Source organism: Belonocnema kinseyi, chromosome 7 (assembly GCF_010883055.1).
Source record: "Belonocnema kinseyi isolate 2016_QV_RU_SX_M_011 chromosome 7, B_treatae_v1, whole genome shotgun sequence".
Lineage (NCBI taxonomy): Eukaryota > Metazoa > Arthropoda > Insecta > Hymenoptera > Cynipidae > Belonocnema > Belonocnema kinseyi.
In genome coordinates, this window is record NC_046663.1 from 7,959,045 (window position 1) to 7,982,308 (window position 23,264).

The 23,264-nt window shown below is 27.8% G+C and overlaps 1 protein-coding gene and 1 long non-coding RNA gene across 4 annotated transcripts in view; one reads left to right on the forward strand and one right to left on the reverse strand.

The window, feature by feature from the left end:
* LOC117176061 overlaps positions 1-23,264 on the reverse strand; it is a 46,408-nt gene that overhangs the window by 13,542 nt on the left and 9,602 nt on the right. The window lies entirely within an intron of this gene.
* LOC117176059 (aminoacylase-1-like) overlaps positions 1-23,264 on the forward strand; it is a 33,613-nt gene that overhangs the window by 7,689 nt on the left and 2,660 nt on the right. The window contains exons 2-4 of one of the 3 annotated variants that reach the window (XM_033366063.1): positions 1,723-1,771; positions 9,169-9,338; positions 12,931-13,437. In XM_033366063.1, the coding sequence (XP_033221954.1) occupies positions 9,315-9,338; positions 12,931-13,437 (531 nt within the window). In that variant the 5' untranslated portion in view covers positions 1,723-1,771; positions 9,169-9,314. Of the gene's footprint in view, positions 1-1,533; positions 1,772-9,168; positions 9,339-12,930; positions 13,438-23,264 lie in introns of those variants that run through there. The other 2 variants (XM_033366062.1, XM_033366061.1) reach the window with 2 other exon arrangements.

Here is a 23,264-nt window from a genome sequence, read left to right on the forward strand (position 1 = left end):
TCAAAAATATTTAAATTTAACTAAAAATGCTGAATTTTCGATGACATACTTGAATCCTTCACTAAAATAGATATTTTTTCAATCCAAACAGTTGCATTTTTAACAAAATAGAAGAAATATTTGCTATCAAATACGAATTTTTTTTAAATTCACCAATTTTTCAACAACAAAAAAAGTGAAACTTTTAACTAATAAAATTAATTTAAAAAAAAAAAAAATTTTAGCACAACACACGAATTTTCAACTGAAAAAGACAAATTTTCAACAAAATATAAAAAATTATTATACTATCGCCTATGAGGGTATTTAGATTTTGAATTATTGACTATAATTATTTTAATCAAATCAACAGATGACTGTAATGTAATATAATGAATCTTATTGAGGGTTAAATTTAGTTAATTTTTATAATTTGATTCTTTCACGCAGACACTAAGATTTTGAAAAAATTCAAAATTATTGAGATTTTATTTTAAAAGGTTAATTTTAAGTTTTGAAGATTTTAAAATATGTCTTAAAAGAATTAAAAGATTTTAAAGTAATTTCTTCAGATTTAAATTTTTTATTTTTTGTCTATTAAAATTACGAAAGGTTTTGGGAGAATGAAAAAAATTTTCTTTAGAAATTAAAAAATTTATTCAATTTTGAATAGCTACAATGTTATGTAATAAATATATCACGTATTCTTCACATTTTACTTGCAATAAACCTACATGACTAAACACAAAATTCCGAACAAAGAGTAAATGAAAATTTTAAATCTTACAGAATTGCACGCTCCCCCCATTGAAAAGAAATTTTCTTTAGATTTCCAGAAAAATGTTGAATTATTTTTTATTTTGAAAAATGAACTTTAGGATAATGTTATAAAAGATCTCAAAGTATTTCTAAAAAATTTTCGAAAAGGAATTTTTTGGAAACTTTTGAAAAAGAAAAACATTTAGAATATTTAAATATCTTAAAAAGATTCCAAAAAATGGTTAATTTGAAAATTATAGAAATTTTTATAAAAATGTAGATTTTTTACAATTTTGTAAAGATAAAGAAGCTTTTTATGAATTTGAAAAGGTTTCGAGAGAGTCAAACAAAATTCTCTATATTTCTGGAAAAATTTAAAGTTATATTCTGGAAGATTATTGGACATTTATTATTTATTTTTACAGAATTTTTTTTTAATTATAGTTTAAACAATTTTCAAGTTTTAAAAAAATGAACGAAAATTATACATTGTAAACAAATTTAATTAATTCGAATGAATTTATTTAAAATTTTGCTTTTCGTCAAATAAATATTTCATTATTTTCATTGGTTATTTAACAATAGTTTTTAGGGTTCAATGTTTTTTCTCTCACGTTAGGTAAAAGTTGGGACTATTATTTAACCATAATGCCGTAGGGTTTATTTTATTCCTTAAAAGATTCTTTGTAAATTTCATTAGTACGTTTTTATTAAATAAAATTTTTATTTAGGGATAAATAAAAATTGAACTATCTAAAATTGGTATACGTCAGTAAATAAATAATTGATTAAAAATGGAGCACACAACTAATTTCGAGCTGAACGCTGGACTGCGATGGACTGAGAGTGCACACGGTGCGCGTGCGCGAAAATGGATGCATGGGCTAAAGAGTAGGGGGTGAAAGTGTGCGAAAGATCGTCTCCATGAATAACTACCGCGCATGCCAGAGATATCCGCGTTCTGACACCACTGCATTGCACCAGGATTCTCATTGGCTGTATATGGCGCACTTTTTCCAAAATTATTAACTGTGTAAATATATTTTCTACAATAAATCATTGTACATTTAATGAAATTAATTCTCAGATCACAAAAGAGTCTTTTATAATTTAAGGTAAATTAGTTATTGTATTTTACTCTTTACAAATAAATTATTGTTTTTAAATTTAAATGAATATTTTTTTCATCAACGTAAATTATAAATAATTCGTATTAATTTTTGCACTTTATAACCATGTATTCTCTACACAACTGCATTAAAAATTAATTTATTTGGTTAATGATTCGTCATTTTAGTAAAAAAAACCTTTTTTTTTAATTTAATTATTTTCTTGAAAATTATGTTCTCTAATTGAAAATTTATGTTTTAAACGAAAGTTTATCGAAATTTTATTTTATTGACAATTAATTTTGTTACTTAAAACTTACCTATTCTATTTTTGTTCAAAATGTAACTGTTTTAGATGAAAATTCAACTATGTATTTGTTGATAATCCGTCTATTTTTGGTAGAAGAGTCCTCTCATTAGTTTAAACTCCCTCTTTATGGTTAAAAATACAATTTCTTGGTTGAAAATTTAACTAGTTTGTTGAAAGTTCGTTCCTTTTTTGGTTAAAAATTTATTTCACTGACTGAAAATTTAGCTATTTTATTTTTGGTGGAAAATTTACCTTGTTTTATGGAAATTCAACATTTCTCGTTCAATAATTATCTGTTTTGTATGAATTCATTTGGTTATTATTTCGTTCATTTCGAATTCATTCAATTTATTATGAATTTTTTGAAAAAAAAACTATTTACTTTACAATTCGTTTTTTTTTGTTCATAGAACATTCATCTTTTGGGTTGAAAATTCGTTTATTTTCAAGTTGATAATTGACTCTTAAACTGGGGATGTAACTTTTCCACTTTTGATGAAAATTTAATATTTTTATAAGAAAATCAATTAGTTTTGCTGAAAACTCATTTTTATTCTTTAAAATTTACTTTTCTGACTACAAATTGAACTATTCTATTTTTTATTTGTTCATTTATCTTCTTTGGTTGAAAATTAACAATATTATTTAAACTGTACCCTTTTTAGTGGAAATTTCATCTTTTGGGTTTGAACTTGCATTATTTTGTTCAGAATTGTTGAAAATTAATTGATTAAAGTGCAAATTTAATTGCTCTGTTTTGAAGAAAAAAGATTTTTATGAAAAAAACTAGTTTGTTGAACATTTGTTTTTCTAACATCTTAAATATTCTAATTTTAGTTGAAAGTTTACCTTTCTTAGATGAAATTATTTCCAATTGTTGAAAATGAGCCTTTTTTGGTAGAAAATTCATTTTTTTGTGTTATGGCCCCATAGTTGAGAACCACTCTAAACCAATTTGCCAGGAATAATCCCCCATCTGTGTTTACAAAACATAAACCCAGACTGGGAAAACAATCCGGGTTAAATTGCTTTAGAGTGGCAATAAGACGACCTTGCTTTCTCTCCATGAGTCAATGGAAGGAAGAGCCATAAAGACACACCTGGCGCATCTGCGACGGAAGGTTTCCCCGTCACGCGCCAGGCCTGTGAGCATGACTCACGCCGCGTCATCTCTCTCTCTTCCTTCTCGTTGGGAAAGCGACCAGCGGTCGCCAACCCAACGTGACTAATACGTATAACAAAATTCCCTGTTAAATTAAATTCTCATTTTTAATTTTTATTTATAAATATTTTTGCTAAACCCCTTTCATTATTAATAATACCCGGGGTTAGGAAACACAGGAAGACTAAAAATTCTGTTTCATTGTAATATTTCGTATTAAAATTTTATAGTTTAGTTCCTACTTTAATTACGGTTAATTTGAGGTTTTCTTTTATAAATGTATCTTTTTATTATTTTTAAGTTTAGATTTTCTATTTTCAATGTTCACCTTTTGATTTACCTTTTTATCATATCTTTAAGTTCTATCTTTTAGTTTTATATTCGCACTAGGCATTTCTTTTGCATTTTGTCTCAATTTTGTACGGTATTTTACTTCTTGTGAATTTTCATTGTTACCACATACGACGCTCTCGAAACTTCGCGCGACGCGCCATGTTGTCGCTAGTCAGTTCGGGCTGCGCGCTCACAGTTTTGAGTAGTAGGGATGGACGGGGAAGCCGACGCGCCCCTCCATCAGCGATGCGAGTGGCCGAGAGGACCGCGCCAATCGCCGACAGGCCCGCCTCTCGGCCGTCGAACATAAAAGCGGGTGCGTGCAAGCGAAGGCACGCACTTCTATTCGGGCTTCCAGTTGGGTAACCTCAGTCCCCTCGTCGCTTTCGGTACTTAGTACCATTTTCTGAGAATAAAGTGCTTTCAAATACAAACATAATTCCAGGTCGCTTTTTCTTTCTCTCTTGAGAAACTATCCTTACTCCCGCACTCCTGTCTCCTTCTACCTTTTCGCTCATTATGTCTTTCTCTCTCTCTCTCTCTCTAGGGTCGGTTCGCTCCTTGCAGCCCTGCCCGCACTCTTTCACTTTCATTAGGGTCGTTAAGCTTTCTCGCAGCCCCGCCCGCAATCTTTACTCCTCTCTCTCTAGGGTCGGTACGCTCCTTGCAGCCCCGCCCGCAATCTTTCCTTCCTTCTAGAGGTCGGTACTTTCATAGCAGCCCCGCCTCGGCTGCTATCCTATAATACTATCATTTCTGGGTCTGCACACTCACCGCAGCCCCGCCCTCTCTTCACTTACTTTATATTTCCACCACACACACTCCCAAGGCCATAGTCCTGTCGGTAGTCCTCCTTCCTGACTCCCTCAGAGTCCATTTTATCCGGCCTTCGATTTCTTCCGCCGCTTCTTCGGACCGCCTGGATAACTCCGGGTGCTACGAAGCTCCGGGTACCCCGTCTCCCCGCAAGCCCTCCCGTCAGGACGATAGCAATGATGACGTCATCAATCTAGATGAGGACGAGCTTCTGCGCTCGCCTCCAGCGCCGGCGAAGCGACCTTGTTGGGGTGTCTAGACGCGGCCTACGATCAAAGGGGATCGGTGGTCACCAAGTCTTGCACGTGCCGGGGGCCCTCCACCCACCAACACATGGATGGACTGCAGGCCTGGCAATGCCTGCTAAAGGTCCGAGGGGCCCCTCGCCTTCCGCTGCCACCCAAAATATAATTTTTTTTTTAGAAAAAACTTTATTTTCTACCAAAAAATTAAATTTTTATCAAAAGAGTTAAATTTTAACCAAGTAGTTAAATTTAAACCAACAATATAATTTTTTAACAAAGAAAGGATGAATTTTCAACAGACAAGATTAATTCGCGATAAAAAAAACGAATTTTTAACAAAATACATCAATCTTCAACTAGAAAAGATCCATTTAAAAAAACAACTTGCAACTAAAAATAAAATAGTTTCATTTTTAGTTAAAAAAATTAATTACAAAAAGGCGGATTTTCTACAAAATAGTTACATTCTCTACCAAAAAAGGTAAATCCTAAAAATTTAATTTCCAAAAAAATAGTTGTGTCCAAAAGATGAGTTTTTATCCGGAAAATTATTTTTTTTTAATGGAATAGTTACATTTTCAACAAAGGTGAATCTTAAAGAATATGGAGTTTTAACAAAGTAGGTCAACTTTGAGTCAATTAATTGAATTTTCAAGCGCAGACGAAGAATTTCCAAACAAATAGTTAAATTTTGAAACAAAAAGATGAATTTTCAACAAAAATTTTGAATTTTAAAGCCAAAAGGACGAATTTTCTACAAAAAGGGTTGAATTTTTAACCCAAAAATATGATTTTTTAAGCAAAAAATAAATTTTCTACCAAAAGGTTACATTTTTGTTTTAAAAAATAGTTCATTTTTTACCCAAATAGTTTAATTTTAATCAAAGATATGAATTTTCCACCAAGAAAATAAATGTTCTACAAAAAAAAAGTAATTTTCAAGAAAGCACATTCATTTTTTTAAAAAATGATGAATTTTAAATCTAAAAGGACAAACTATCTACAAAACGGTTGAATTTTTAATCCGAAACTTGATTTTCTAACGAAAAATTTAATTTTTTAACAAAAAGTTAAATTTTCCTTAAAATAGGTTAATTTTTAATTTAAAAAATAATTTTTAACCTGATAGTTTAGTTTCCTGCCAAATTGTTGAATCTTCAACCAAATCAGATTAATTTAGACACAAGCAATCACATTTTTTGTTGAGAAGGATGAATTTTCAAGCAAGAAGAATAATTTTCGAACAAAAAAGACAAATTTTTAAACAAATACATGAATTTTCAACTAGAAAAAATCCATTTTTAACCATAAATGCAATATTAAGTTGGGAAATTTAATGTTAAACTTCCAGAAAAAGGTTATTGGTTGACATTTTAACTATTTGGTTGAAAAATCTTCGTCTGCACTTGAAAATTCAATTACTTTATTTAAAGTTGAACTAGTTTGTTAAAAATCCATATTTTTTCCAGACTCACCTTTGTTGAAAATTGAACTATTCCAACAACAAAAAATTAATTTTCCCCATGAAAACTCATCTTTTGGACTGAACTTTTTCTTTTCAAATTAATTTCTTTAAGATTTACCTTTTTTGTAGAAAATGTAACTATTTATTTGACAATCTGCTTTTTTATAATTAATTTTCTTAACTGACAATGCAACTATTTTACTTTTAATTGAAAGTTGATATTTTTATTGGAAATGGATCTTGTCTAGTTAAAGATTGGTGTATTTTGTTAAAAATTCATCTTTTTTTGTCGCAAAATAATCTTGTCGGTTGAAAATTCATCCTTTCTTTGTTAAAAAGTTATATTTTTGGTTTAAATTTAACTACTTGGTTCAAAATTAACTGTTTTTTTTTTTAAATAAAAATGTAACCTTTTGGTAGAAAATTAACTTTTGTCTTAAAAAATCATATTGTTGGGTTAAAAATTCAACCATTTTGTAGATAATCCGTCCTTTTGGCTTTAAGATAAAAAAGTTTTGTGGAAAATTAATGTGCTTTCTTGAAAATCCCTCTTTTTTGGTAGAATATTTATTTTTTTGGTAGAAAATTCATCTTTTTGGTTGAAGTTTTAAAGAGTTTTCAACAAAATACATTAAAACTGAACAAAATTGTTAAATTTTAGAGCCAAACGGACGAATTATCTACAGAACGGTGGAATTTCCAACTCAAAAATATAATTTTTTTACAAAAAAGTTCATTTTCTACCAAAAAGTTCAATTTTCATAAAAGCAGTTAATCTTAAAGAAATTAATTTTCAACAAAAGAGTTCAGCCCAAAAAATGAGTTTTTATCCCGAAAATTAATTTTTTTTTAATGGAATAGTTAAATTTTCAACAAAGGTGAATCTTAAAAAATATAGATTTTTAACAAACTAGCTCAACTTTGAATCAAGTAGTAGAATTTTCAAATACAAAAGAAGAATTTGCAACCAAATAGTTAAAATTTCAACTGATAAGATAAATTTTCCACAAAGAAAATAATTGATCCACAAAAAAATTTTTTTCAAGAAAGCCCATTCATTTTCAACAAAATTGTTGAATTTTAAAGCCAAAAGGGCAAATTATCTACAAAAAGTTTGGATTTTTAACCCTAAAAAATGATTTTTCAAGCAAAAAGTTACTTTTCTACCTAAAGGTTACTTTTTTATAAAAAAAAAAACATAGTTCATTTTTTACCCAAATAGTTAAATCTTAAGCAAAAATGTAAATTTTTCACCAAGAAAATATATTTTCTACAAAAAAAAATAATTGTCAAGAAAGCACATTCATTCTCAAAAAAATTAATGAATTTTAAAGTCAAAGGACAAATTATCTACAAAACGGTTGAATTTTGAACATGAAATTTGATTTTCTAAAGAAAAAATTACTTTTCTACTAAAAAGTTAAATTTTCCTTAAAATAGGTTTAATTTTTTGCCTAGAAGGGTGAATTTTCAATTATGAAGAATAATTTTCGACCAAAAAAGATTAATTTTTAAACAAATACATGAATTTTCAACTAGAAAAAATCAATCTTTACCCATAAATGGAATATTTATAGTTAACAATTTTTATTTTGAACCCCAAGAAAAAGGAATCTTCAACAAAAGTGATGAATTTTCAATTAAACTGATGAATCCTTAATAAATAAATTTTCAACAAAAGATTTCAGCCCAAAAGGTAATTTTTAACCCGGAATATAAATTTTTTAAATGGATTAGTTATATTTCCCAATAAGGAGGTGAATCATTAAAAATATGAATTTTGTACCTAATAAAAAAATTAATTTTCTACTGAAAAGTTGAATTTTCTTTGAAAAACTTTAATTTTTATTACAAAAATTAACTTTCAACCGAATATTTTAATTTTCTACAAAACTGTTGAATCCTCAACAAAACCAGATTCATTTTCGACGAAAAAACATGAAATTTTGACCAAATATAAATATAAATGAATTTTCAATTAAAATGATGAATCTTTAAAAAAAATGAATTTTCAACAAAAGAGTTCAACCCACAATAAGATTTTTAAACATAGAAGATTAATTTTTAAAAACGGAATAGTTTAATTTTCAACCAAAAATATGAATTTACAACAGCAAAATAATTTTTTTTAACGTAGTTCAACTTTCAACCAAGCAGTTAAATTTCTGTCGAAAAAAAGAAGACTTTTGAACAAAATAGATGCATGTTAAAAGAAAATCAAACAAATATTAGAATTCTTAATGAAATGAGAGGAAATTTTTCTTAAAAACAGAGAACAAAATAAAATTTAAAAAATTTGTTTAAAAAAATGTATTAAAAAAAAAGGTTGTCAAAATTAAAAGAATTTCAATTTCCTTCTAAGCCCTCGATTTTCGGATTTTATACTTGTATTTGATTTCGGACAAAAGCAAATAAATTCTCATCCCAAAATTTCTACATTGACATTTTAAAAAATGTGTTAAATTTAAAAAATTTATTAAAATTAAAAAAAAATCTAAAGCACCAATTAATACTCTCTTTTCGGATTTTATTTAATAAATTACTGGTATTAAGAAAAGCCCAAAAACTTCCTCAAAAATCGAATTTTTAATGTAGAAAAAAAAATGAAAAACTAATTTTAAGATCAGTCAGAAAATGTTATTAAGTTCCGAGAAAATGAAGAGAGAAATTTTTTTTCGCTCGAGGATTGTAATCAAAAATCCTAATTTCAACTTTTTTTTAAGTAGAAATTTTCTTTTAAACTATTGAGTTGCTGAATCAATACAGCGGAATTTCAATTAAAAAATATGATAAGTCTTGAGAAAATGGAGAGGAAATTTTTTTCAATATTTATCATGAATACCCTCTAAAATAATATATTACTTTATTTTATTACTAAAAATATATTTCAGTAATTTAAACAAAATTATTTTTTCGTTTATAAACATTTTTAAGGGTTAAATATTTAAAACATATTTTAGTTTTTTTTTTAATTTTACGATATGTTGCAGATGATTGCGTCATTTTTATAAAAAAGCAGGCAAACTCGCTTAATCTTCCGGTCAAAGTTTTCGAAGTTTGTCGAGAAAAACCAGTAGTAATTATTTCTTGGGAAGGTTTGGAACCCGAGAAATCTTCTATATTATTAAATGGCCATATGGACGTTGTGCCTGTCTATCCCGTAAGTAAATAAAAAAAAATTAATAAACAAATTTAGTGCTGTTAAAAAACTACGTCACGCTATTCAGAAAATTTTTTTGATCAATAATGCTCGCAAAACGGGGAAAATAGGGTGATATTTCACGAAAATAGGGGAATAAATTTGTTCTAGTCAATATTTAATTCAAAATAAAACGCTTAAGATTTAAAATAAAAAAATACATTACATATTCAACAAAATAATTGAATTTTAACCAAATAGTTTAATTTTCCAATAAGATGATTAATTTTCTACTAATAAAGACAAATTTTTAACTAAACGATACATTTTCAACCAAAAAGGGAAAAGTTAAGTTTTCAATCAAAAAAGTATTTAACGAAAAATAATCAAATTTTTCAACGAAAAAGATGAATTTTCAACCAAAATCATGAATCTAAAACAACAAAAAATGAATTTTTAACAAAGCAACTAACTTTTAATCAAAAAAGAGAAATTTTAATCAAAAAGACGAATATTTAAACAAACAGTTTCATTTTCAACCAAAGAGATACCTTTTAAACTAACAACTATGAATCTTAAACAAAAAAGAGTTTTTCACTAAACAGATGAATTTTCAACAAAATAATTAAATTTTCAATAAAATAGTTGAATTTCAAACCACATAGTTAAATTTTAACCAAAATATTAATTTTCAACCAATATCTAAAAACGATCTATTCTCAAACAAAAATGAAATAGTGAAATTTTCAGTTCAAAAAATTGATGAATCTCCAACTAAAATAATGATTTTTTAACGAACTAACTTCATTTTTAACCAGAAAAGACCAATTTTTACCCAAAAAGACGAATTTTCTACAAAAAGGTTGTATTTGAAATCCGAAAATATTTTATTTCTATTAAAAAGATGAATTTTCAACAAAATTGTGTGATTTTAAACCAAAAAGCTGAATTTTCAACTAAAATTATTAATCGTCAACAATAAACAATAATATAAAAAAATTAGTTTAATGTTTCAACCAGAAATATACGAGGTTTCCATAAATTTAGAAGAATGTTGAATTTTGAACAAAATAATTAAATTTTCAACGAAACAGTTGGAACCACATAGTTGAATTTTCATTTAAAATATTAATTTTCATCCAAGTGGATTGATTTTAAACTAAAAAGAATAAATTCTCATCTAAAAATGAAATAGTAAAATTTGCAGTTCAAACAATTGTTTTTCAATTAAAAAGACGAGCTTTGAACAAAATAGTTATATTTTCAATTTAAAAAATGAATCTTCAACTAAAATAATGAATTATCAACCAAAAAAAAAAAAAATTTTAACAAACTAACTTCACTTTTAAAGAGAAAAGACCAATTTTTACCCAAAAAGACGAATTTTCTACAAAAATGTTGATTTTGAAATCCGAAAATATTTTATTTCTATCAAAGAGATGAATTTTCAACAGAATAGTTTGATTTTCAACCAAAAAGATGAATTTTCAACTAAAATTTTAAATCGTCATTAACAAAAATTAATATAAAAAAAATTAGATGAATTTTTCAACCGAAAATATACAAGGTTTCCATAAATGTAGAATATTTTTTGTCAAAAAGATGCATTTTTAACAAAATAGTTGAATTTTTAATAAAATAATTAAATTTTCAACTAAGCAGTTGGAACCAAAAAGTTGACTAATTTTTAACCAAAAAGGCGAATTTTCTATAAAAATGTTGTGTTTGAAACCCTAAAATATTTTATTTCTATCAAAAAGCTGAATTTTCAATTAAAAGTATGAATCTTCAAAAACAAAAATATAGAGAATAAATTAGTTGAATTATTCAACCGAAAATATACGAGGTTTCTATAAATTTAGAAGATTTTAACATAGAAGTACAATTTTTGTCAACAAAGATACCTTTTTAACAAAATAGTTGAATTTTCAACAAAATAATTAAATTTTCAAACAAACATTTGGAACCACTTAGTTAAATTTTCATCAAAAATATTAATTTTCGTCCGAGTAGATGAGTTTAAACTAAAAATAATAAATTCTCATCTAAAAATGAAATTGTGAAATTTATAGATCAAAAAATTGGTTTTCAAATAAAAAGACGAATTTTGAAAAAAATAGTTACATTTTTAATCAATGAAATGAATCTTCAACTAAAATAATTAATCTGCGACAACAACAAAAACTTTTAACAAAGAAACTTACCTTTTAACCATAAAAGACCTTTATAAATTTTTTGTATTATCTTAAACCTTTAAAAATTCTTAATTAGCTTTAAAATTTTACTTCAAAATCTTCAAAAATCTACATTTAATTTTATACTTTTCGGAATTTGAAAAATTTTTTATTATTTTTGAAATTCGTTTAAAATTTTTTAATATCTTTATAAATTATTCAAATTTTCTCCTGACACTTTTAAATAATTAAGCAAAATTAAAAAAGTTGCTTTAAAATTTTCCAGATTTTTTTTTACAATTTTGAGAATCTTTTGAATTTTTTTAAGATATTTTCTTAAAAATAATTTTTCACCATAAAGATCATTTGAATTTTCCTAAAAAATCTCAATAATTTTTGTTCGAAATCTTTAAAAATCTATATTCTGTTCTACATTTTTTGAAATATTTTCAAGCTTTCAGTTCCTTTTAAATCTTTCAAAACTTCTAAATATCTCTTAAACTTACTTAAATTGTTATTAAAGTAATAGTAGTTTAACTGTTATTTATTCGTTAAAATTTGTTTTAGTGTAAACAAATTTTTAAATATACAGATTAAATTAACTTTTCGATACAAAAAAATCATTAAAAATGTTGACAGGAAATTTAAGAACATTTTTTTATTATATTAAAACCATTTAAAATCGTTTAAGAAATTGAAATATTTAATTCGAAACTTACAAAAATCTAGATTTTGTATAAATTATTTTGCAATCTTTTCAAGTTTTGAAGTAAGTGAATCTTTTCAAAATTTTTATTATCTGCTCGACTTACTTGATTTTTTTAAATCAATAATTATTCAAAAACCAATAATTATATACCTACATCAAAATTAAACAATTTCATTGAAAAATATAATTTTTATGATTTCAGATTTTAAATAAACAATCAAACACATCTTACTATTGAGAAAATTGCGCTTTTCATAATTTTAAAACATCAAATTTGATAGGTTAAATATAAATAAATATTTTTGACTGATACAAGATTTGTATAGAATTTGAAATTTATTAAATTCATTTGATTCTGAATCTATTAATTTTAAATTATTTTAAAATTAAAGATACTTTACAAAGTTTCAATCGGAAGGCTTTCGAATTGAAACAGTTTAATTTTTAATGTTAAAATCTTTAAATTCTTTAATTTTTCACAGATTCAGTTATCCTGTGAAATCAGTAATTAATTGTTCAATTTCAAATACTCGACGTACAATTAAATTCTAAAAATAATTAATTAATTTATATTTAAAGGTGATAAACTTAAATCGTTTTTTTTAATACATTGCAAAATTTTTAAATTTACCCGTTCCAAGTGATTGGATATATTTTTCTTCTAAATATTTATTAAATTTCCGGTCAAAAAATAAATGCATTGTATATATAAAAAAAACGAAAATTTTAGGATGAATGGAAATATCCACCCTTCGCAGCCCATATGGACGAAAAAGGAGATATTTACGCCCGAGGGAGTCAAGATTGTAAATGCATTAGTATTCAGCACCTAGAGGCAATTCGTCGATTAAAATTAAATGGAATTCGATTAAAAAGAACAATTCACATCTCGTTCGTACCAGATGAAGAAACTGGTGGAAAAAATGGAATGGGAGCTTTCGTAGAAACTCAGGATTTCAAAAACTTAAATATTGGTTTTGCACTAGACGAATCATTACCATCTGGAAGTGATGATACCCATGTTATTTTATATGGGGAAAAATGTTTGTGTCGAATTTGGATACATTGTCCTGGAAATTGTGGACATGGGTCATTATTACTAGAAAACACTGCCGGAGAAAAATTAAATGTGATAATCGATCGATTCATGAAATTTAGAGAGAGTGAAAAAGTCAAGCTAAAGGATCCAAAAGTGCAGTATGGTGACATCACTTCTGTTAATTTAACCGTAATAAAGGTTTGCATTGATACCAAAAGTATTCTTTTTCAGGGTTGCTACAAAATCCGAATTTCGAAATTCCCTGATTTTTCCCTGACCAATTTTTTATTTTCTCTGAACCAATAAAATTAATTTTCTACATAGAGGACAAATTATTTTAAAAAAGGTGAATATTCAACTAAATAAGATTACATTTTAACCAAAAGTGCAATTGTGATAATTTCAATTCTTAAAAAAATGTTTAACAAACAATTTTTTTAATGTAATTACATTTTCAAAAAAATAAATAAATTTTCAACTAAAAAATATCAATTTTTAACGAACAGGAATAACTTTCTACCAAAAAGATAAATTTTTAACCAAATAGATACATTTTCAACCAAGAAGTATAATTTTCTCACGAAAAAGATTTATTTTTCACCAAAATAAAAAATTGCAACAAAGAAGAATCATTTTGTACTAAAAAGATTATGTTTTTAAGAAAATACATGCATGTAAAACAACCGGTTCAACTTTTAACCAAAGAAATGAGCTTTCAACAAAAATTATGAACCTTCATAAAAAATGAATTTTTAAACAAATAGTTGAATTTTCGAGAAAAAAAAATTAATTTTATACCAAAAAGATGAATTTTTGCACAATACACTGATATATTAATTAATTTTCTACATAATATTTTAACCATATAAGTCTAAGAAATAAAGTTTTAACTAAAATGATGAATCTTGAAACTAAAAAATGATGTTTTAAACAAATAGTTTAATTTTCGACAAAATAGTTCATTTTTAATCAAGTAGATTAACCCTTAAGGGGCATACTGGGTGCAAAACACCCAGCGACTTATTTGCGCTTTAACAAAACGTACCAAATTCAAGAAAATGGAACATATTGCGCCAGATTAACAAATGACATGAAAACCTATTTTTCTAAGTCATTTTCACATAATTTTGTTTTTTATATTTTTGATACGCAGCTTAAGATCAATAAAATAGTTTATTCACGCAGAGTACGATGTTTCATTTTTCATTGAATTGAAGCTTTTATTTTTTAGCATAAATACCTTCTTTGGAACGAAAACTATAAGACTAATTTTATTTTTGAAGCGCCGTATTTCGGAAGTATTCAAGTAAAATTTTAAGAAAAAATATCAAAAACTTAAAACGTTATGAATTTGGAGTGAAAGAACTCATTTTTTAATTTTTTTCCAAAAAAGATTTTTTTTAAACTACTTTAAATTTCAAAAACTGTTATGAAACCTATTTCTGCTTAAATTAGATAGATTAAACATCATTAATTGATTTTCTTGTAAAAAACTATCCAATACCGTCGGCATAGTACACGTTTGAATACCCTTGGGTCTTTAACACCCAGTATGCTCTTTATGTAATTTTACGTAATTATGCCCTTTAAGGGTTAATTATCTTCCAAAAAACGCGAATTTTCTACCAAAAAAGTGGACTTTTTAAGAAAATAAATGAATTTTTAACAAAATATTTTAACTTTAGTCCTGAGAAGTAAATTTTCAACTAAAATGATGAATTCTCAAGATACAAAAATTAATTTTTAAGCAAAATAGTTGATTTTTCGACAAAAAGTTCATTTTCTGCCGAAAGTCGCGATTTTTCTTCTAAAAAAGATTAATTTTCAAGAAAATTGATGGATTTTCTACAACATATTTCAACCTTTTTCTTGAGAAAAAAAATGTTTTCAAAAATACATGAATTTTCAACAAAAAAAGAAATTAACTTTCATCCAAAAACAATAATTCTTCAATAAGATAAAAATTTTTAGACAAGAAAAATCATTTTCTACTGAAAATTTTTTTTTTTTAACAAGATACAAGCATTTTTAAAAAATAGCTTAATTTTGAACCTAAGAAATCAGCTTTCAACAAAAATGAATTTTCAACCAAATAGTTGAATTTTCTATATGAAAGATAAACTTTTAAAACAACAAATATTAATTTTTAAGCAAAATAAAAAATTTTAACCAAGAAGAATCATTTTGTTCTAAAAATATTGTTTTTTTTAAAGAAAATACATGCATTTAAAAAAACGGTTCTACTTTTAACCAAAGAAATGAGCTCTCAAACAAAATTATTATTCTTCATAAACAATGAATTTTAAACAAATAGTTGAATTTTCGAGAAAAAAATTAATTTTCGACAAAAAAGATTAATTTTCATCAAATAAATAATAATTTTTCACTAAAATAAAAATTTTCAACACAGAAGAAACATTTTCTACTAAACAAAAATTTTAACAATATAGATGCATTTTCAAAAAATAGTTAAATCTTTAAACAAAGAATTCAGCTTTCAACAAAAATTATGAATCTTCTAATAAAAAAACTGAATTAAACAGCACAACATTGTTAGTTGACTCCAAGAGCTAAGCAACAAAAAAAAACATGAATTTTCTACCAAAATAGATTAATTTTTAACCTAATAGATGAATTTTCTACATAATATTTTAACTAAAAGCCTGGCAAATAAATTTTTAATTAAAAGCGATGAATCATCAACTATAAAAATTTATTTTTAAACAAATAGATGAGTTTTCGACAAAAAAGTTTATTTCAAACCAAGAAGATTAATTTTCTTCAAAAAAACGCGAATTTTCTACAAAAAAAGTGGACTTTTTAAGAAAATAGTTGCAAGTTTAACAAAATATTGTAACTTTAATCCTGGCAAATAAATTTGAATCTAAAATGATGAATTTTAAAACAAAAAAAAACGTATTTCCAATTTTTTCGAGAAAAAAATTAATTTTTAATCAAGATAATTTATTTTTTCGAAAAAAACATGAATTTTCTACCAAATAAGGGGATTGAAAAAAAAATCATTTTTAGCCAAGAAGATTAATTTTCTTCCAATATAAAAATGAATTTTTAACCAAATAGTTGAATTTTCGACGTGCGTGGATGGATTTTTAGCCAAGAAAATTTTCTACCATAAAGATGATTTTTAAGAAAATACATACATTTTCAAAAAAATAGTTAAACTTGAAGCCAGAGAAATAAATTTTCCATAAAAATGATGAATCTTTAACAAAAACAAAAATGAATTTTCCACCGAAAAGATGAAATTTCAATGCGAAGGATGTATTTTCAACAAAGAATAATAATTTTCTACCAAAAAAGATGAACATTTAATGGAAAGTTTAATTAAAAAAGAAATCATTTTTCATCCAAAAACATTAATTAATTGCCAAAATACAAATTTTTAACCCACAAGAATCATTTTATACTAAAAAATTAATTTTTAACAAAATATATGCATTTTACATAAAATAGATAAACTTTAAAAAAGAAATGAGCTTTAAACTAAAATGATGAATCTTCAACTAAAAAATTTAATTTTCAAATAGATAGTTGAATTTTCGCCAAAAAAATTTCATTTTCAACCCGGAAGATTAATTTGCTTCTAAAAAAGAAAACATTTTCAAAAAAAAGCGAGTTTCCCAATAGAATAGTTGTATTTTTAGCCATAGAGTTGAATTTTCAACTAAAGTAATAAATCTTCAACAAAACATATTTGAATATTAAATTAAAAACAGTTAAATTTAAACAAAAAATACGAATATTCAATGCAATACTTAATTTTTAACTTCAAAAATTAATTTAAAAAAAATCATTAAAATAGTTCAATTTTAATCGAAAAAAAAGAATTTACAACTGAAAAAAATTGTAGCCAAAAATCAAATTGTTCACTTTTTAGTTTAAAAAAATAACTTTGAACCTAGAAAAAGGAGGCTTGAACGAGACACTTTAATTTTGCACCAAAATAATAAATTTTAGACCAAAACGAGGAATTTTCAAACAAAAAGACTAATTTTCTACCATAAAGACGAGTTTTGAACTAAAGAATTAATTTTCAACAACAAAATATTTTGAACGAAGTAGATACATTTTAAATAAAGTAGTTCAATTTTTAATCAAACTAAAAGAGTTTTTACCAAGAAGAATAATTCTTTTTTAAAGTCAATTTTCAAACTAATTAAATTTTCAACCAAAATGATTAATTCTTAAGCATCAAGATTAATTTTCAATAAAATACATACATTTTCAACAAAATAGTTAAACTTGAAGCCAGAGAAATAAATTTTCCATGAAAATGATGAATCTTTAACAAAAACAAAAAAGAATTTTTAACCGAAAAGTTGAATTTTCGATGTGAAGGGTGAATTTTCAACACATAAGATTAATTTCTTTCCAAAAAAGATGAATTTTAAACAAAATGCATGATTTTCAAAACAAAAAAAGTAATTTAAACAAATAGTTAAATTTTCGATCAAAAAGTTAATTTTCAACCAAGAAGATTAATTTTCTTCCAAAAAATATAAATTTTCTGCCAAAAAAGTGTACTTTTTAAGAAAATAGATGAAATTTCAACAAAATATTGTAACTCTAATCCTAAAAAAATTTTCAACTAAAATTATGCATTTTCAACAAACAAACATTAATTATTAACCAAATAGTTGAATTTTCGACAAAAAAAGTTCATTTTCCTTTGAAAAAACGCAATTTTTCTACCAAAAAAGATGAATTTTCTACAACATATTTCAACATTTTTCTTAAGAAATAAATTATGAACCACAATGATGAATCTTAAAACAAACGAAAAATGAATTTTTAGCAAATAGTTGAATTTTCGACTAAAAGATGAATTTTTACATAATACATGAATTTTCTACAAAAAAGAAATTAACTTCTCATCCAATAAGAATAAATTTTCAATGAAATAAAATTTTCCAGACAAGAAAAATAATTTTCTACTGAAAAAAAGAAATTGTTAACAAGATGCAAGCATTTTAAAAGATAGTTTAATTTTTAACCAAATAAATCAGGTTTCAAGTAAAATGACGTTTTAACCAAATAGTCGAATTTGCGATGTAAAGAATGAATTTTCCACAAAGAAGATTAATTTTTATCAAAATGCATACATTTTTATCCAAAAAGATTAATTATGCTGCATAGTCTCGTCCGAATAGATCAATAGGGTTGTTTCAAGATTTTACAGAAAATAATTTTTTAATACATAAGTTTAATCCCATCCGAAGATGCATTATAATTTTATTTCTGTTGTTTCGTTCAACAGAAAAAAAATTATTAAAAATTGAAGGCGGTAAAACACTTATTCAAATTATTGTCACGTGGGTGTCACGTGACTCAGAGATTCTCATTATTATCTATCATGAAAACCATGAAAACTAACGAAACTCGATGAAGAGGTTAGGCTACGGTCCGTAGCCGATTCTGACTGTTTTGATTTTATAGCTTTGTTTGTTAAGGTTTATGTGATGCAAAAAAAGTTATCCTGTTTTAATATTTGGATTAAGAGTCAGTATTATGTTGAAGGAAAGCATTAAGTACAATTATTAACACATTTTAAAATCCTACATATTTACGAATTGTTCAGTAAACATCACTCCATATAAGTAATTTTTCAATGAATTCTTTATACATACCATAAATATATCTATTTTCGGTAGATTTGTGATATTGGCTTTTACGAAACCCTCTTTTGACATTTTTTTAAGCAATATTTTGCGACTTCTATTTTCGATGTACACATAACCAAAACAAAACATCGGCACAGAAAAAGATATTTGAGAATCAATGGCACATGAGCTGCGATTGGTGGAAAATCCGACCCCTTTGACGTCAAAGGGGCCCTCCAATCGACATCGTGATAGAAAATTCATATTTCAACATTAAATTAAAAATAGTAAACAATATGTAAAAAATATTTAATGGGCGTTTTCAACATTCGAATTTTTTATACTATAAGATCCACTTATTTGAAAAATGATATCTGACTTTGGAAACAACCCTATTGTAATAACGCTACATAGTTGCTCGATCCAACCCACAGAATTTTAAAACCGCACGCGCAAAATAAATTCTCCACACATCAATTGGGGGGGGGGGGGCCTTTTTGCCACATACTCTTTACGCTTTTCTGGGCTATCCAGCTCGCAAGTGCGTGAACGGTTTTCTTTATAAATTTCGGTCGGAATAAAGTGTTTCAAGATGAATGCCGGTAGTAGCGATAACCGTGACTCTGGTAAATCGTATAAATCCCGCTAGTGTGATATTGCTTCAGTGCTAGCGGAGTTAAACATCTGAAAAAGAAGATCAATGAGACGGATCGTCGATCGAAGCATCGTCAAAGCGATTATGAATATCGCAACTCTCGTTCAAGGCGGGATCGGTACAACCTAGACATTATCCAAATAGAGGTGCATCACGTTCACGATCACGTTCACGGTCGAGTTATGATCGGTGGCAATCATCCAGAAACGGAAATTTTTTAGAGCGTGGTAAAAATGGCGGAGAGCGTCACTCGCCAGAATTTTCTGGAAGAGTTACCCCACTCCACGCCACGACTATCTACATAGCTCAAGATCGCATCCCTGCGAAGTGGACGAATGGAATGACGGAGAACGTTACCCACATTCTCGGAGAGGTGCGTCACGTCATTATCGTCACGATTATCGGGATTATCCTTCGAATTCTCGTAAAAGTCATGCAAGAGACGTCCATACTCAAGATGGCGACGATAACGACTCGTGTGACAGACGTCACAGTCATTCCAGATCCAGATCCATTTCTGTAGTCTAGGAATATGTCTAGATCTTCTTCAGAAGAATCTGTGAACTCTAATTTGCAATCAGAATCTGTCGAAAGAGTAAAGTCATATGAGGACAAACCCCGTTCGATGGATAATAAGATTGAACCGAGACCAGAAACTCTTGACCCACTTGGTAAAGAGTTAACCAAAAAATTTGGACCAAAAATCCATATGACAATTGTGGAGAAATGGTCGAACATTTTAAAATCTGGCATTCCGAAAGAGGATAAAAAAGACCTTGAAGAGAAATATCTGACGGCAGCTAACTTCACAATGCTTAAGGCTCCCAATCTCAACCGAGAGATTAAAGAGTTGGCAAAAGGCATTTACCTTAAAAAGGATAGTTTCCATGTAGCTTCGCAGAATCTACTGAGTGCTGGAATGAATGCGATTGCCTTCTGCCTTGATGAATTATTGTCCCGAAAGCAGGTAGACACTGACTTCTTAATAAGTCGTCTAGGAGATTCGGGGAGAACATTAGCAGAACTGCACCACGCTATGTCAATCACAAGGAGAATCACTATAATTGGTAGTATCAATTCACTTGACCCTCTTGTGAAAAGTGTGGCTATTGATTGTTCGGAACGCTTCAAAAAGGCTAAGGCGCTGGAAAAGACGAGTAAAGAACTCGCAAAAGCAACCGAATCGGTTAATAGGGGACGATATAATGACTTTAAAAAGTATGAATTAAATGCTGATAATTTTAGAAGACAGCCCGTAATTTAAACTGGAAAAACCCTCTCAGACGAGCTGGCTTCAAGGGGTTCAGGCCAAATCAACAGGGATGGCGGAAGTACCCATCTCAACAACAACCCATAAATTACCAGCCCCGTCGTTAAATAACGTTAAATAAGTAGGCCAGCAGGTCGTTTGCGATATTTTCTTGGAAACTGGAAATATATTACGTCAGATCATTTTATACTCCAATGTATTTTAAGTTATGAAATTCCATTTATTTCTATTCCTCACCAGGAACAGATAACAAAAGAACCTTCAATGCCTTTAGATGAGAAGCTAAATTATAAAAAATCTGTAAACGATTTAATTGAAAAGGGAGCCATATCAGAATGTACTTCTCTCAATGGACAGTTTATTTCCTCCTATTTTTTGGTAGACAAACCTGATGGTCAAAAAAGGTTTATTTTGAACTTAACAAATTTAAATAAATTTATTGTAACTACTCATTTTAAATTGGAAGATCGGAAAACTCTTAGCAGTTTGTTATGTAGAAATGTCTATCTAGACACTATTGATCTTAAAGATGCTCATTTCTTGATCCCAATAGCTAAACCATTTAGAAAGTATCTAAGATTTATTTTTGATGGAAGTTTCTATGAGTTCAATTGTGTTCCCTTCGGACTGTGCACTGCACCATTTATTTTTACAAAACTAATGAAACCTATTGTCCAAGACCTCAGATCTAAATCCCTTTGATCAGTAGTTTATCTTGGTGATTTTTGTCTAATGGGGAAAACGAAGTACGAGTGTTTCAGGAACATTAATATAACGCGAGAAAGATTAGAAAGTTTGGGTTTCTTGCTAAATGTTAATAATGTAACCTTGAACCACTTAGAAAGGTGCAATTTTTAGTTTTTATATGGGCGCAAGAAAAATGACTATTGAATTAACCTAGGAAAAAAGAAAAATGATTTTAGATTGGGCAACAGAAATCAGTCAAAAATCCTCTTGTGACATCAGGCAATTAGTTCAATTTATTGGCACTTTGGTAGCAGCCTCTCCAGCCATTCAATATGGTAGCTTGTATACAAAAAACCTGGATCGAGAGAAATACCTAGCTTTATAATCCGCGAATGAAAACTTTGAAAAGAGGATGGCACTGCCTCATCTTAGGTGACATAAAATGGTGGATAAAAAAATTTTATGACTATTAATAACCCTATTAGAACGTTACGTTACACGCTCGAGATTTTTACTGATTCGTCTTTAACAGATTGGGAAGCAGTCTGCAATGGTGTGACAGCACATGGTTGGTGGAAATTAGGTCAGCAACAACTGCATATTAACTCGTTAGAATTGCTAGCTGCTTTCTATGGGCTCAAATGTTTTGCAAAAGATTTGAGTTCATGCGAAGTGCTATTGCGAATAGACAACACAACTACCATTCCTTATATTAATAGAATGGGTAGCATTCAGTACCCTAAGCTTAAAAAATGATGCAAGGAGATTTGGCAGTGGTTTGAAGAGCGACAATTATGAATTTTTGCTTCCTACATCAAATCATGTGATAACTCCATTGCAGACAAAGAGTCCCGAATACTACCAAGTGGAACGGAATGGGAAATATCCGCCGAGGGATTCAGATAAATTCAAAAAGCTTTCGGTTTTTTCCAAATTGATTTGTTTGCTTCAAATATTAATGCAAAATGTCTATGGTTTGTATCCTGGCAGCAAGATCCAGAAGCGTTTGCTATAGATGCATTTACTTTGAACTGGGCTTCTTATAAATTTTATGCCTTTCCTCCGTTTTCTCTCATTTTGAAATCTTTACGCAAAATAATAGCAGATAAGGCTCATCGGGTTCTAGTGGTTCCTTTCTGGCCAACTCAGCCTTGGTTGTCACTGTTCAAATCACTTTTAGTGGATGATTTAATTTATTTAGGTCCTGATAATGAATTGCTGTTATGCCTTTTTAGGAAAAATCACCCGTTGGCGAAGAATCTTATCCTGGCTATAGGGAAATTATCAGGAGGTCGCATATAGGACGTGGCGTTCCAGAATCCTCTATTCCAATGGTTTTGGCTTTATCTGATTGCACATTAAAACAGTACGATAAGTCTATCAGACTTTGGTGGAAAATTTGCAGAGAAAACGAACTCTCTATGTTTAGCGCTTCTTTCTCAGAAGTTTTGAGTTTTTTGGTTAAATTATCAGAGGGAATAAAAACAGACGGCACATTAAATAGTTATAGGTCGGCATTGTCACTAATTTTATCAGAGGATTTAGGTAACGATGCGCGATTAAGAAGATTCTTCAAGGGGCTATCAGTTTTAAAACCCCAGAACGCGAAATATAACGATATTTCGGACCCGCAGCCAGTTTTAAGTTTTGTCTCGAAACTTTGGTCAAATGCGGAGCGTTCTCAATCCCTAATGGAATGGAAGCTTCTAATGTGTCCCCTAAGGGTTTACATTTTTCTTACACCTTCTCTATTCCTTTACACACCCTCTACACACTTACTTGGTGGTGGAAG